Genomic DNA, 14,130 nt, shown 5'->3' on the forward strand with positions numbered 1-14,130 from the left:
GGGAAGAGGACTTAGGATGGCCGGGCTTTGCTTTCCTCCCACGCACTCCGCTCTTGCACAAGCCCCCGGGGCCATTGGTGCAATCTTGCAATTCCCGGTCTCCACTTGTCCTCGGATGTGATGTACGAGGGGACGATGCCCTAAAGGACGTATTCCCTCTGAGGCATAAGCTTTTCTGCGTTTGCAAGCTGCCCCCACCCCACCCCGGCTTGGGTCCTGCCCCAGTGCGCAGGGTTACGTGCCCGACTAACAAGTTAAAAAAAAAAAACTCCCAGAGTGCTTGGGATGGGAACTAACAAAATGACAGTTCCCCAGCAGACGCCCACATCTTGTCTGGGAGACACCGGACGCTTCCTGACACCTCTCTGTGCTACGCGCAGCGTGAGTGTTACAGAGGCCACTCGCTCTCTAAAATATGTCTGTGTTTATTATCGCTTCCTTACACCACCAATTATTTCACGTAATCTCGAGGGCACGATCTTTGTTGTGTCGCTTATGAGCACATCGCACGGTTACCTGGAGCGCAGAAGGTCTGCCCCGTGACAGGGGCCGCGGAGCTAGGCGTGGGAAGTCCGATCTGTTTCTGCCCACCGGCCCATTGGGCTGAAATCACCAGTTCCCATTTTTCCAAGCAGGGACTAACTCGACATCGTGTCTTTGTACGAGGGACGACTGTGTGGGGCTGTGGCCGTGATCAGAGCTTTTCATACACATGGGCTTCTCCTTGGGCTCGTGTCCTTGGATACTAATTCGCAATATTTGCAGTGTCCCAAACCACTGGTTCTGAGCACTGACAGTGTACCAAGTGGCTGAAAAAAAATAACGATTTTGATGGCAGAGCCGTGCCGCCTGAGGTTTTGTCCCGGAGCCCAGGTGTCAGTACTCTTTAAGGCTTTCTAGCCTTAAATCTAGCCTGATTCTGACGCACATCTGGACGTTAGAAGCACTCAGCTTGCTTGCTCAGCAATGCACCGTCATTTAGCTGATCTATAATAACATTCTCTCCCTGTCCCTCTGTCTCTCTCTCTCTCACAAATTTGTTAGCGAAACTTCACCCCCAGATTACCGTTCCGCTCTGCTCAATAAAGAAGTGGTATTTATTCGGGGACATTTTCAAGTCAGCTTTAGTTGGTCCATCTAGAACCTGAGTTTTCCTTTCTCCCCTATAGTCTTGCCAGCATTGGTGACTAATTTGTTTCTTGGTGATAGCCGTTCTTTCTGGAGTGAGATGGGATCTCAGGGGTGTTTTAATTTGCATTTGTCTAGTGGCCAGAGATGTTGAATATTTCCGCACATGTTTATTTGCACGTTTTCTGGTAAGTGTCCATTATTCAGTTGCCTATTTTTGGGTTGAGTCTTTTATTTTGGGCTTCAAATTTTAAAAATTTCTTTATACATTCTAGATATTAGTCTTCTGTCTGAGGTGTAGCGGACAAACTTTTTCCCCCATTCTGTTGGCTGTCTCTTAACTCTGTTGATTGTTTCTTTTGCCGTGCAGAAGCGTTCTAATTTTTTCGTTTTGTTTTGTTTTGTTTGGTACCAGGGATTGAACTCGGGTCCTTGCGCTTGCAAGGCGGGCCACCGAACCGCTGAGCTAAATCCCCGGCCCCTAATTTGATGTGATCCGTTATTGATTCTTTACACTTTTTCTTGTGCAACTGGAGTTCTGTTGAGGAAGTCCTTGCTTATGTGTATGCCCACAGGAGTTTCACCTCTTTTATCTTCCAGTAGATTATTTCTGGTTTAATAATTTGGATCCTTGATGCATTCTGATTTTAGTTTAGTACCTGGTGAGAGATGTGGGTCTAGAGCCAGTCTTCGGTGTGTATACAGGCAGCGCTATATGTTAAAGATGCTTTCTTCCAGCGTATATGTTGTTGGCCCTTTTGTCAGAGATCAGATGGCTGAATACGCCTTGGGTCGTGTCTGCAACCTCTATTCTGCCCCATTGAGCCACATGGTTTTTGTATCAAGTGTATTTTGGTACCAGCGCTATTTTTCAACTGTTCTAGCTTCATTATGTAATTTGAGATGCAGGATGGCGGTGCCTCCAGTTTTGCTCTTATTCCCCAGGATTACTGTTTTCTATTCTAAATCTCTTCTGATTCATATGAATTTTAGAATTGTTTTCTCTAGTATTAGGAGGAATGCGGTTGGTATTTTTATTGTGATTGCATTAAATCTGTATAGCACTTTTTTTTTTTGGTACTGGGGATAAAACTCCGGACCTTGCTCTTGCAAGGCAGGGGGCAAAACTACTGAGCTAAATCCTAGGCCCTGTTGTTTGGAGACAGGGTCTTGCCTTGTAGTTCAGACTGGCTTTGAACTCATGGTAATTCTCCTGCCTCAGCCTCCTAAGTGCTGGAATTACAGGCCTGTGTGCCACCGAATCCAGCTTGTATACCACTTTTGGGAGTATGACCGTTTTGACAATATTGGCCCTGCCTATCCAGGAACAGGGCTATCTTTCCATTACGACATTCAATTCTGTGGTTAGTCTGGGGACATACTCATGGTCATCTGGCAGCCTACTACAGGAAATGTAGAGATTAGGAAACCTTTGACGCCAAGCTTAGCACTAGTCGGGACGCCTGCAAACGAGCCACTAGCCATTCCTGAAACACACCTTATGTTACCTTCCCCTGCATAACTTCTTAATGTCTTGGTGACCACGTCCAGACAGAGTCCGCCACTTTTCCTTAAGCTCTCCTTAGTGTTAAGTCAGGAAAAGTGAAGCCTTCAGTTTTGTCTAGTGACACGCACGGGTCCCTAACTGGACCAGAGACCCATGTGACTTGCCGTTGCCTTTTGCTATGCACTAATATTTGCACGCATTTGTTGGAGGGTGGCTTCTACCTCACTGAATCCCTGAGGAGCTGGATTGGCTACAAAGTCCAAAATTATTCTTAACTGTTAATTCCCCAGGAATCCCATAGGAATCTCTCCTCAGTGGAAACCAGTTCTTCCTCTTTTATTGCAAGGGAGGTACCAGTTTCAGTTATTGACCAGATTGACATTTGAATTAAGATAGGGTTCTTGGAACTTCTGGCGAAAGCTATTAGGCAAAGAGGGAGCCAGACCAAACAGCAAGGTCCAAACTAATGACAAGACAGGACAGAATAAGTGAATTCTCCACAGATCCAGTATAGACCCTCGCGGCTGGAAAGGAGGGCCACCCGCGGACATCTGGGCGAGGGTCAGTTCTTTGCGCTTGCCCAAAAAATCTGCATGGCTCCTCAAGAAAGAAAACTGGAAAATTTGCTCTCAGGTTGTCTGCTGTCTGTTTCAAGAAATCGTCACAATATCTATGGACAAGGGAGCCTACTGGTCATAATCCAGTGACATTAAATAAACAACCATTTATACCTACTGACCTAGTTTTCGGGCCTCAAATATCCAACTTCTGGAAGCACAGTATATCTTTGCAAGTACCATCAGTCAGATTTCCCATACCTAACAGAGAGATGAGTACTACTGTCTAGCAAGCCGTGGGAAGAAAAATACTGACATTTAAAAATTCAAGAATAACTTTCCATTTTCCCTTTGGGGTTTCTAGGTGTTTCTTGTTTGGAATGTGCAGAGGGACTGATATTAATGGAATATTCTCCTGAGGCTTGGCTTTAGCTTGCAGATCCAGCCATCACTGCGGTTTCCTGATAGACCACAGGACATTGCTAAAGCTACCCACAGCCATCCAAAAATTATCGTCCCACAGAATGCTCTGTGTGGAATTTGGCAGGGATGTCCCGTGAAAGAAATGCATTTTCCAGTAGTTTATCTAGCATCAGCTCTCTTATCTGGGAAAGCTTCTATCCGACCAGAAGGCACACGAACTATGACAAGCACATACTGGAAACTTATTGAAGGTGGCAGCGGAATGAATCTGCCTGTAAATGCGGAAAGGGGTCCGTCAGACGGTGGAGATGCAGCACCAGCAGTTTCTACAGTCTTTTCAGGATTCTGGGCTCGGCAAACCAAACATGAATTATGAACCATTTTAGCAATTGTAGAAGTTATTTCACTAATATTTTTTGATCATCGGAATCCACATTAATCACACACGTGCGCAAACAGGAGCAATCACAAGCACAGGAGCTCTTGCACTTGCCTCTGGTGCCTTCTCAGGAGCAGCAGAGGCATTGCTGAGTAGAGTGTGCTTTTTCATCCAGTTGTTTGCAGCAGCAAAGAGGTTGGGGAGAACTGCAACACATTGCTCTAGTAAACACAGAATTTAAATTGTTTCTGACATCCTAAGAGGCCTTCACGAGGCAGACACCAGCCAGGCGTGGTGTGTGAACCTGGCTGTGACTTATTTCTTGGGTAGCGTGGGCCACACAGGTCCTGTAAACCTACTCAGGTTCGGACCAAGCCACTGCCTTAAAAGAGCAAGCAATAAACACCCGGGTCTGTTACCCCTAAAGCGCTTCAGAGATCAGCAGTCAACAAAGATCAGTAGCAGAGACCAGCACCCAGCAGCATCAACCCACAGCGCGTGGTACAAGCTGGTGGCAGCCAGCAGTGGCAGCGACCGGTAGCCAGCTGTGCCAGCTGTTGCTTCCAGGGTCATCTGGTGGCATCGGGACTGGTAGGACACCTGCACTTGACTGATTCTCGACTTCCAGCTGAATCAAGCCGAAGAAACCTCAGTTGACTGGCAACAAAGGGAGAAGGCCGGGTGCGAAATCACAGAGCTCTCAAGCAAGAAAGTGAAGTCTTCTGCTAGGCTGGGTGGGAGGGGCTGCAGTTGTGTAGAAGGGAAGGGAGGGCGGGAGCAAGGGGGCCTGAGCAGGTGGCAGAGAAGAGAGAGAGACAGTGGGCAGGGCAAAAACGTGTGACATTGTGAATGAAGCGTTGGACCGGGATTTAGCTGCAGCCTGCCTCGTAAGCCCAAGGTCCCGAGTTCGATCCCCGGTATGAAAAAAAAAAAAAAAGAATTAAGTGTTGAGGGTCATTTCTAGGTGCGCAGCAAGGGGAACAAGAACAAGGCTGCCGGGGGAACAAGGTAAAAATAGCTCCAGACCAAGCTGCCTCCCCATCCCTTGGCCACACACACAATTGAAATGTTAACTGTGATATTCTCATGGTACTCAGTAAACAGGATTTATTTTACTTTGTTTTCATGAGTCCTCAGAAACAGAGTCCTCACAGAATATCACCTACCATGTGGTGCCATCTTGAACTGTGCTGCTGCTTCTGGGAAGAAATCACTGGCCAGGAAAAAAAAAAAAAAGAAGGAAACAAATGAAAAGCAATGAACACAGACTCTTATGGCCTTCCTGAGACCTTTTCCCTGAAGAGGAAGCTGGTGTGACCCTGATTGTAAAGCCCAGTGAGGATGCACACACACACACATACACACACCAAATTCTTTATGGGTATCGCAGGACAAGGAGCAAGAGAGTAAGGCAACACACTACAAGAATAGTGCACCATGATCACATGCCACCAATTCTGAACAGAGAGGGAGGTTCAACCCAAAAAGAGCCTGTGATACAATTCCTTCTGGTTGTAGGGATTGAACTCAGGACCTTGCGCTTGTGAGGCAGGCGCAGTGCCACTGAGCTAAAAATCCCTGGCTCAGTAGTTAATGTCTTAATGTGATACACAGAAAATCCAACCCCCTGTGGAAGTTCAGTATAAGAATTATATATATTGAAATTGTTAGTTTCTATTAATTTTTTCATTATGAAGAATAATTCCACCATTTCTACTTAGAATTTATACAGAAATTTCTAGTAAACTACATAGCTACTTTTGTGACTGGTCTGTGGTTAATAAGTAGTATTAATGTCTTAATGTGATACACAGAAAATCCAACCCCCTGTGGAAGTTCAGTATAAGAATTATATATATTGAAATTGTTAGTTTCTATTAATTTTTTCATTATGAAGAATAATTCCACCATTTCTACTTAGAATTTATACAGAAATTTCTAGTAAACTACATAGCTACTTTTGTGACTGGTCTGTGGTTAATAAGTAGTATAAAAAATTTCCTTCCTGTCAGAAGTCTGCTACAGTGCTGCAATGGAATATTAAGAATTAGTACAGAAAAATATAACTTTCATATAGTTTTGGTAGCTCTGTCAATTTTGACTGTACGGTGTAGAGGTTGCATTAAGTTTCCGTTGTTATGTATCCAGTCACCACAGACTTGATCCCTCAGAGACCTTCATTTATGATTTCACAGTTTCTGTGGGAGCCTTGGTCTCAGCTATGTCCTCTGCTCTGTGTCCTGTCCACCTGAAGTCAAGGCATTAGCTGGGACTGCTACCTCACCTGAGGCGCCGTGGCCTTTTCCACCGCCATTTCGGTCATCGGCAGAAGTCACTTCTTGGAGACCATCAGCCTGAGGGCCCTGTTCTCTTGTGGGCTGTGGCTGAGAGCATCTCTCAGCTGATATAAGCTGCCTACAGTTCCTTGCCGTGAGCTCCTCCCATGGGCCTCTTCTACTACCTGTCCCTGTCTTTTTGTTTGTTTGATTTTTTGAGACAGGGTCTCACTATGTAGTTGAGACTGACCTGGAACTCACTGTGTAGCCCAGGCTGGTCTCCAACTCACAGCGATCCTCCTGCCTCAGCCTCCCGAGTGCTGGGGTTACAGGCGTGCTGCACCATGCCGGCTGTCCCTGTCTTGCTTTCAACAATCTCCATGTGAGAATTCAAGGGCAGTCCCACTTGGATGCTCTTCCTTTAAGGCTGGTCTAACTCACAGCGATCCTCCTGCCTCAGCCTCCCGAGTGCTGGGGTTACAGGCGTGCTGCACCATGCCGGCTGTCCCTGTCTTGCTTTCAACAATCTCCATGTGAGAATTCAAGGGCAGTCCCACTTGGATGCTCTTCCTTTAGATCAACTCAAAGACAGCTGATTAGTAATTTTAATTACTGCTGCAAAATCTCTTTTGCTATGATGCATAGCATAACCATGAGAAAGATTTCCCATCCTATCTGAGCTCCAGGCTCTATCTTTCCTTGACCTTTAGCTTCAAGACGGAAAGTAAGGCATTTATATTACCTATTTGCTCTATAGTTTTGTTAGATCATTTATAGTTTCATGGTGAATTATACAGGGCTTACATTCAGTTCAGTAATATAACTTTACTGTCCTTTATGCTTTAGCACTCGATATTTTTTCTTTTTAATTAAAAATAATAATACCCTGGTAAATCCTCTGCTTTTGGGGGGCGCGTAACTCCCTATCAGTCAGGATCCGGGCCGTTGTTCTGTCACACGTCCCTGGGGATGGTGCTCAGGGCCTGGCTCAGGACAGCCAGTGTGGAAGGGGTGCTCACTCCAGAAAGAAACTGGGGTCAGACGGCTGAGTGGCGGTGGTGGGATGGACAAACCGGGGAGGTAAAGGAAGACGGTGAGGACCCAGGAGTCTGATCGCCATGTTGGCAAAATACCAGAGGCGGTGACTGAGGAGTCAGTTGAAGAGGCTGCTTGAGATGGAACGAAGCTTCCAGGGTGCTCACCGGGCACCTAGGGACCTCGATCCTGGGCTGTGGGGTGAAAGGGAGGGCTCACGGGTGGGGTGAGATGAAGCCAAGGGCTCACAACTTGGAGAGGCGGTGAGACGCAGGGGTCTCCTCAGTGATGGAAGACAGTGAAGGGGTTAGCAAGTGTGCTGAGCTCCCGAGGCCGCGTTGCAGGGGATGGGGCTGCAGAGGTGCAGCACTCAGAGGCCGCGTTGCAGGGGATGGGGCTGCAGAGGTGCAGCACTCAGAGGCTGGGCCCACAGGAGAACGGCCTACGGGCAGCAGCTCGCCTCAGCTCGGTCTCCCCAACCAGGCCAGAGGAAGCCCTGCGTGCAGCAGGCAGGAGGAGGGGGGCCTGCAGCCCTGCCGGCTCAGGCCCCAGGTGTGCGGGAGTGGGTGGGGTGCCGAGGGGCCCGGGAGGGGAGGCACCAGTGGGAAGAGGCCCCGTGGGCACTGGGCACTCTATTCAGACAGATTCTCAGGTTTCTCACTCGGCTCTTGCTGGGCTAATCTTCCTTTTCTATTAGTTTATACAAGCAGCAACCTTAGGAAGAGTCATTCTTGAGTTCACAGTGAAGGAGTCCACATCACGTGGGCCCCACTGTCCTGGGATGGGAGAAAGAACTCAAGGGACTCAGGTCGTCCCAAAATTTTCAGGGGCTGGTGCTGCAGATCAGTGGTAGAGCGCATGCTCAGCGTGCCCGAGACCCTGGGTTCAATCTCTAGCACAGGAAAAAAAAAAAAGTTGTCAACCATACGGTTGGCATTTACAGAGCAGCTTCTGTGCGCTAGGCAGGGAGGCCAGGCCGCGAGGCCTCCCTCCTCACCTCCTGGAGGCTGCCTCTGCATTCTCCACCCTGGGCCTGCATTCTTCCTGCCCAGCCCTCTCCAAACGCTCCCAGGCTCGCGGGAACTTTCCAGACCCCACGGACAACCAGGGCCTGGACTTTCAGGGCTCTGGGGCCAGCTTGGCCTCGGCCTAGCTGCCCTGTGCCCCCACCTGACCATGCACACGCCAGGCAAAAAGAAGGATTTTCTCTGCTCTCTTAAGGCCAGACTTTCCCACCTGCTCACAAGGCGGAAATCGGCTTGCTTACACCCCTTCGTCTAGCTGCAGTGCTGCTCAAGGCGGCTGCCACACTGCCCCACCCTTCCACACCCGCCCTGCTTCCCAGGCTGTCACACAGGCACCCCGCGTGAGGGGCCCACAGGTGGGGGTGCTGCCCACCTGGAGGGAGACCAGGCTCAGAGAGGGGCCCCGCAGAAGGCCGGCACAGTGGGAGCAGAGGACCCGGCCCCTACACACCTGAGGAGTCCCGCCCCTGTCCTTCCTCCCCTAGGCTCCAACTGCCGCACTCAGCCTCACGGAGGTTCTTAAAGGGGCCACGCCCCAGCTCCCTCCCTGGAAGGTGGGGCCAAGCAAGTCCAAGGGACAAAAGGTTTTGATTCTGAATCACCACGCACCCTCATCGGGTCGCACCCGCCTCCCATGACCAGCAGAAACCACTGCATTCTACACTGCTCTGCGCTGCTAAGATCTTCCTGCTAGATCATTTATAACTTCACAGTTTATTTTATTTGCATGCAGTTCAGTAACATAACCTCACGTGCCTTTATGGTCGAGCACAAAGGTGTATTGAATACATTTTGACTTGTACTTTCAGCATCTGAATTTATCAGAACGAGAGGTTATCCTCAGTGGGGGAGCGTTCTGTGCACCCTGAGGGGCTGGACTCAGGTGAGCTGAGGGATCCGATCAGCTGGCCAGCAGGGCAGTGTTAAGGGTAAGACTCCCCTGAAGTTAGGGGCATTATTCAGGTGTCACCTAGCACAGCTGACTTCCCGGTCACCGTGGGAAGTGGCTTCTCAGTCAAAAGAACTGACAGATGGCGCTGGGATATAGCTCAGTAGTGGGACAGTCCAGTCTCAGCCCTGAAAAAAATCAAATTGAAATTAAAATTTGAAAAAGAATTTGAGGAAACAGTTGTATATGCACAAATCATAGTGTATTAAAGGCTCTGAAAAGTCTTTCCGGTCAGAGAGTCTTTAGGCTCTGATCCAGCAATTCCCTAACTCTTTTAACCTCCCAACCACGGCAGTAACATGTCTTCAGAAGCACTCGTGGGTGGCCAGTGGGGAAACAGTTTGCTCTCCTCTCTGAGACTCAGTCTCCCCAGCTGCACCCTCAGGACTCACGGGTCAGTGGCAGAGCAAGGGCCAGAGCCCAACCCTAAGCCGGGCCTCTTGGGCAGGGCGCTTCACGCTGACCGGTCCTCGTCCACCAGGTCGAACCAGGCAAGAGAGAGGGGACAGCCAGGCGGAGAGAGCTCTGCGCTGAGGTCCATCCAGCCCCTCTGCGCTCGCCTGTCAGGAGCCACTGCGGCCCGCTGCTGGGAGAGATGGAGCGCGGTCGTTTCCCACGTGCCCTCGTGTCCAGGGCCGGTGCCCATCTCTCTCCGCCACTGCACGAACTCATTGAGGTGGCCCGACACCTGTCACGGTGAGTCCTGAACCTAGTCAGCCTTACCTGCTTTCATAACGTCACTGGACACATTTTGAAACGTATTTATGAGTACAAATGTGCCCTACACAGTGCTCACATTTCTTATAGGGACTTCGTACCTGTCCACAGTATCTCTCGGTTCTTTTTTCTCATTCCCCTCCCTTCCCTTCAACCCTTCTTTTCCTCCCCACTTACAGATACCGAATATACTTTTTATTTTTTTTTAAATTTTATTTATTTATTTATTTAGGTACCGGGGATTGAACTCGGGTCCTTGTGCTTGCAAGCTAGGCCCGAATATAATTTTTAAAAGGCATTCGGGGACATGTGAAATATGCACCCAGAATCATCCCTCGCTGGGCTCTATGGACCCTAAATGAAGCTGGCCAGCCCTTCGGGCCTGCCTCGCATCCATGCAGAGAGGGATCCTACAACCATAGCAGCGTAGCTGGCTCAGCAGCCAGAGCTGCTGGTGGTGGGGCTGCCCTGCAGGGCACTGACCAAAGGGGCCTGGACCTCTCCTCCGCACAGGAGGCTTCTTTTTGTCTCTGGGCCATGACCTCCCTTTCTTATAACATATTATTTAGAAAATTCATTGTAAAGTCTTACAAGATATAGGTAAATCTTGTTTTAAGGCTTCTTGCTGGGAGAATTGCTTAAGCCTAGGAATTTGAGGCCAGTCTGGACAATATTTCACCCCTCATCTCAAGTAGCTCAGAGACAGAGTGCTTGTGTAGCATGCATGAGGCCCCAGGGTATGAGAGAGAGAGAGAGAAGTGTTTTCATTGTACGTACCTCACACTCTGCACAGATGAGGACCAGAGCCTTCTCTTCCGTGCTGTGCCATTCTCCCCGGGATCGCTCTCTGAGACAGCCCCCTCCAGTTTTAAGGAAATCCTACCTACATCCGGGTCCCACTCACACGCGTCTCAGCCCCACAGCCGGACGGCCCCGCACTCCTCCTCCCCGGACCGCCCCTCCTCCCACCCGTCACCAACGCTGAACTCTACCTCCAAATATCTGTCAACCCACACTCCATGGAAACGTCAACTCAAAACAGATCAAGATCTAAAGGAAGGGGCTAAAACTAGGAAATTTTTAGAAGAAAACTCAGGTGTGAAATTTCATGACCTCAGGTTAGTCAATAGACTCTTAGGTATGAGACCCAAAGCACAAACAACAGAAGAAAAATAGATAACATGAACTTCATAAAAATGAAAAGCTTTTATATCTTAGAGGGTACTATTAGGAGTGAAAAGACATCCCGTAGAATGGGAGAATTCAGAATACAGTATCCAGAATATATAAAAGCAGAGACAACTCAATAATACAGACAACCCGATTTAAAACTGAACGAAGCACCCGGAAAGGCATTACTTCAGAGAGCCCACACCAGCGATGGCGAACCTTGCAAAGCTCTCCATGATACAAGCGGCCTACGCGTGCCATCGGTTCACCACCACTGACCGACACAAACGGTCAATAAGGAGATTAAAAAATGCTGCGCACCATTAGTCGTGAAGGAAGTGCAGCTCCAAGCCACCATGAAGTATTACTTCACACCCGGCCCGTTAGGATGGCTACAATAAAAAACCAAAGTGATGGAAGTGTTGGCAGGGATGTGGAGAGATTGGAACCCTTGTCCGCTCCTACCGATGGGAACTGAAACGTTGCTTTGGACACAGTGTGGCCATTCCTCAGAAGCAAAACCCAGAGTGAACGTCTGACCCAGGAACTCCACCCCCAGGCACATATCCATCTAAAAACATCAGTCCACACTAAAACTTACCGGCATGGCAGCCTTACCCATAGAGGTCAAAAGTATAGAAAACAACCGCGTGTCCACCGACAGATGAGTTAAAATATGGGCCACCCATGCAATGGAGTATTATCACTTAAGAAACACATCAAGTTCTCATAGATGCTCCTATGTGGACGAACCTGCACCATTTGTAAAAATCAAGCACCCCAGAAGCAAAATGCTGTAAATGCCCGTTAGAAGGGGCATTTCCTGGCTATGTGCGAACAAGAACCCAACACAGAAGCACTTGTGACTGCAGGAGGGGAGGATCTCACTGACGCTGAGAGCTAAGGACACCTACAAGGTATCGTTGTCTTGTGGGGAGAAAACTGGAGAGCCGAACAGTGTGTTTGTAATATAGAGCTAATCTTAAAAACGGTGTGTGTGCTCGTCTGTGTCACGCACACATGTAGGTGAACAGCCCGAAGAAAGAAGGAGCACAGACCAAACTGTGGGCCAAAGGTGGGAGGCAGGACTCTGCGCAAGGATATCTTTACTTTCGTACATGCAGTTCTTTTTATTTTTACAACGTGTGTCTCATGCTTGGTAACGTTTACACCTTTTCTCTCTGTTAGAAATAAATCTATTTTAACAAGTTAAACATAGAATCACGGCCAGACCCACCAACGCCACGCCTGGGTATATGCTCGAAAGAACGTAAGGCACGCATTCAAAAGCCCCTCCTCGTCAGTGTCCACGGCGACGTCCCCCACAGTCACGGAACAGTGGGAAAAGCTCTGGCCTCCATCAATGGGTGAACAGGCTGTAACACGTTCACATGATGGAACAGTATTCGGCCCCAGACGCGACAGAGCACTGACATCATGCTCTGCATGGCTGCCCCGTTCCCTGCACACTGTCCTTCGGGCCACGTGGTCATAGCATGTGTCCCAGCAGCCTGAGTTGGCTGAGATGTAGCCACACCGGTGAGAGCCTCCAGGGTGTCATGGCTCTGGGTGAGTAGGGTGAGGGCAGGCATGAGCAGCACCAAGGCTATGTGGGCTTCGTGGCTTTTTGGCACTACCAGGCCACCTTGAGGTCCTGACCAGGTGGCTGTGATCATGCCTCCTTAGTAACCTTTTCAGAGATGGAGACCCATGACAGGGGGTTTCCACCTTGTGAGGACCATGGCACTGTGTAAAGAGGAAAAGTAGGTTAGATTCCATTCCAGATTTGGGGAGGCGGTGGCCTCTAGGCCATTTTACCGGGTTTCAACCCCATGCTACTGAGGAACCAGAAACTCAGGAGTTTGGGTCAGCTGGGCAGAGCCGGACACTGGTCCCTAGTCCGGGTCGTACAGCCTGGGGACGATATGGACGCTCGTGCTGTCAGCATAACTGATGGCGATGGCGGCGACAGTGATGAATGATAACCCATCTGGCGCAGGCCCTGAGACCCCACCAGGCCTTGCAGCCCCGACGCAGAGGTGTAGTCCGGGCCAGGGCAGGCCGAGGATTTTGTGTGACCTCCTCCGTCGTCCTGGGCGGTGGCACTGGGGAAGGCGAAGTGGTGCAGATCGACGCACTGTAGTTCTGAGTGTTTTTCCTCAACAACAGTGGAGAAGCCCGAAGGCCCAGGGCCTGCTACACAGGCTGCGAGGCTTGGAGCAAAGGTGAGCCCTAAAAATAGTGTGGGGACGACTGTGGTCATGCGGTGAAAGGTAAAATTCAAGCCGCACTTTACATCATGCACAAGAAAACCCTGCTCCAGATGGACCAGAGATCTATCTGTAAGTGGCCGAACACACAAACACTGGAAGAGCGCTAGGAAGCTTTCTGAGGTTCAACAGCCAAACGCAGTATGAGAACAAACTGACAAATGCAGTGACAGAAAACATGTAACGACTTCTCCGCGGTTAAAAAAAGGCTACAGTGAAAACTCAAGGGCAAATGATAACTTGGGCAAAACATTTATAACACGGGTCAGAAATGAAGACGTAACATCTGTACTGTAGAGAGAATAATTAAAAAGTACGAAGAGAAAAAGATCAGTAGAAAACTGAGCAAAGACCTCAGCTGGTTGCTCCTGCTCAGCCAGGGGTTGCCCGGCCAGGACTCGGAGGGAGGAGCCACCCCTGCCCTCGTCCTTACAGCCCCTCCGGACACCTGTCAGGTGGGGTGGCCTTGTCTCCTCCCTGCAAGCTCTGACTGTCCTATGCCTGAGCGTCATTTCCCTTGTATTTGCCGTGCTTCTGGTTTTATGGGTTTTAGGGGATTGACTTCTTGCATTTTCTTTTCAAATAATTTCTTATTGTCAGCCCTCTCTCTCCTCCTGGGAAGTCAGCGACTGCACCTTAGCCTTTTGACCTATTCCCATTTGCCTCTGATGTTGTTTTTTTTTTTTATATTTTT

At 49.2% G+C, this 14,130-nt stretch overlaps 1 protein-coding gene across 2 annotated transcripts in view; it reads right to left on the reverse strand.

The window, feature by feature from the left end:
- Mroh9 (maestro heat like repeat family member 9) overlaps nucleotides 1-5,204 on the reverse strand; it is a 53,112-nt gene extending 47,908 nt beyond the window's left edge. For both annotated transcript variants that reach the window (XM_010620672.3, XM_010620674.3), the window contains exon 1: nucleotides 5,161-5,204. In XM_010620672.3, coding sequence (XP_010618974.1) covers nucleotides 5,161-5,163 — 3 coding nt within the window. In that variant the 5' untranslated portion in view covers nucleotides 5,164-5,204. The remainder of the gene's footprint in view (nucleotides 1-5,160) is intronic.
- Between the last annotated feature and the right edge of the window lie 8,926 nt (nucleotides 5,205-14,130).

The sequence above is a fragment of the Fukomys damarensis genome, unplaced genomic scaffold (genome assembly GCF_012274545.1).
Source record: "Fukomys damarensis isolate Sample0158 unplaced genomic scaffold, DMR_v1.0_HiC HiC_scaffold_34, whole genome shotgun sequence".
NCBI lineage: Eukaryota > Metazoa > Chordata > Mammalia > Rodentia > Bathyergidae > Fukomys > Fukomys damarensis.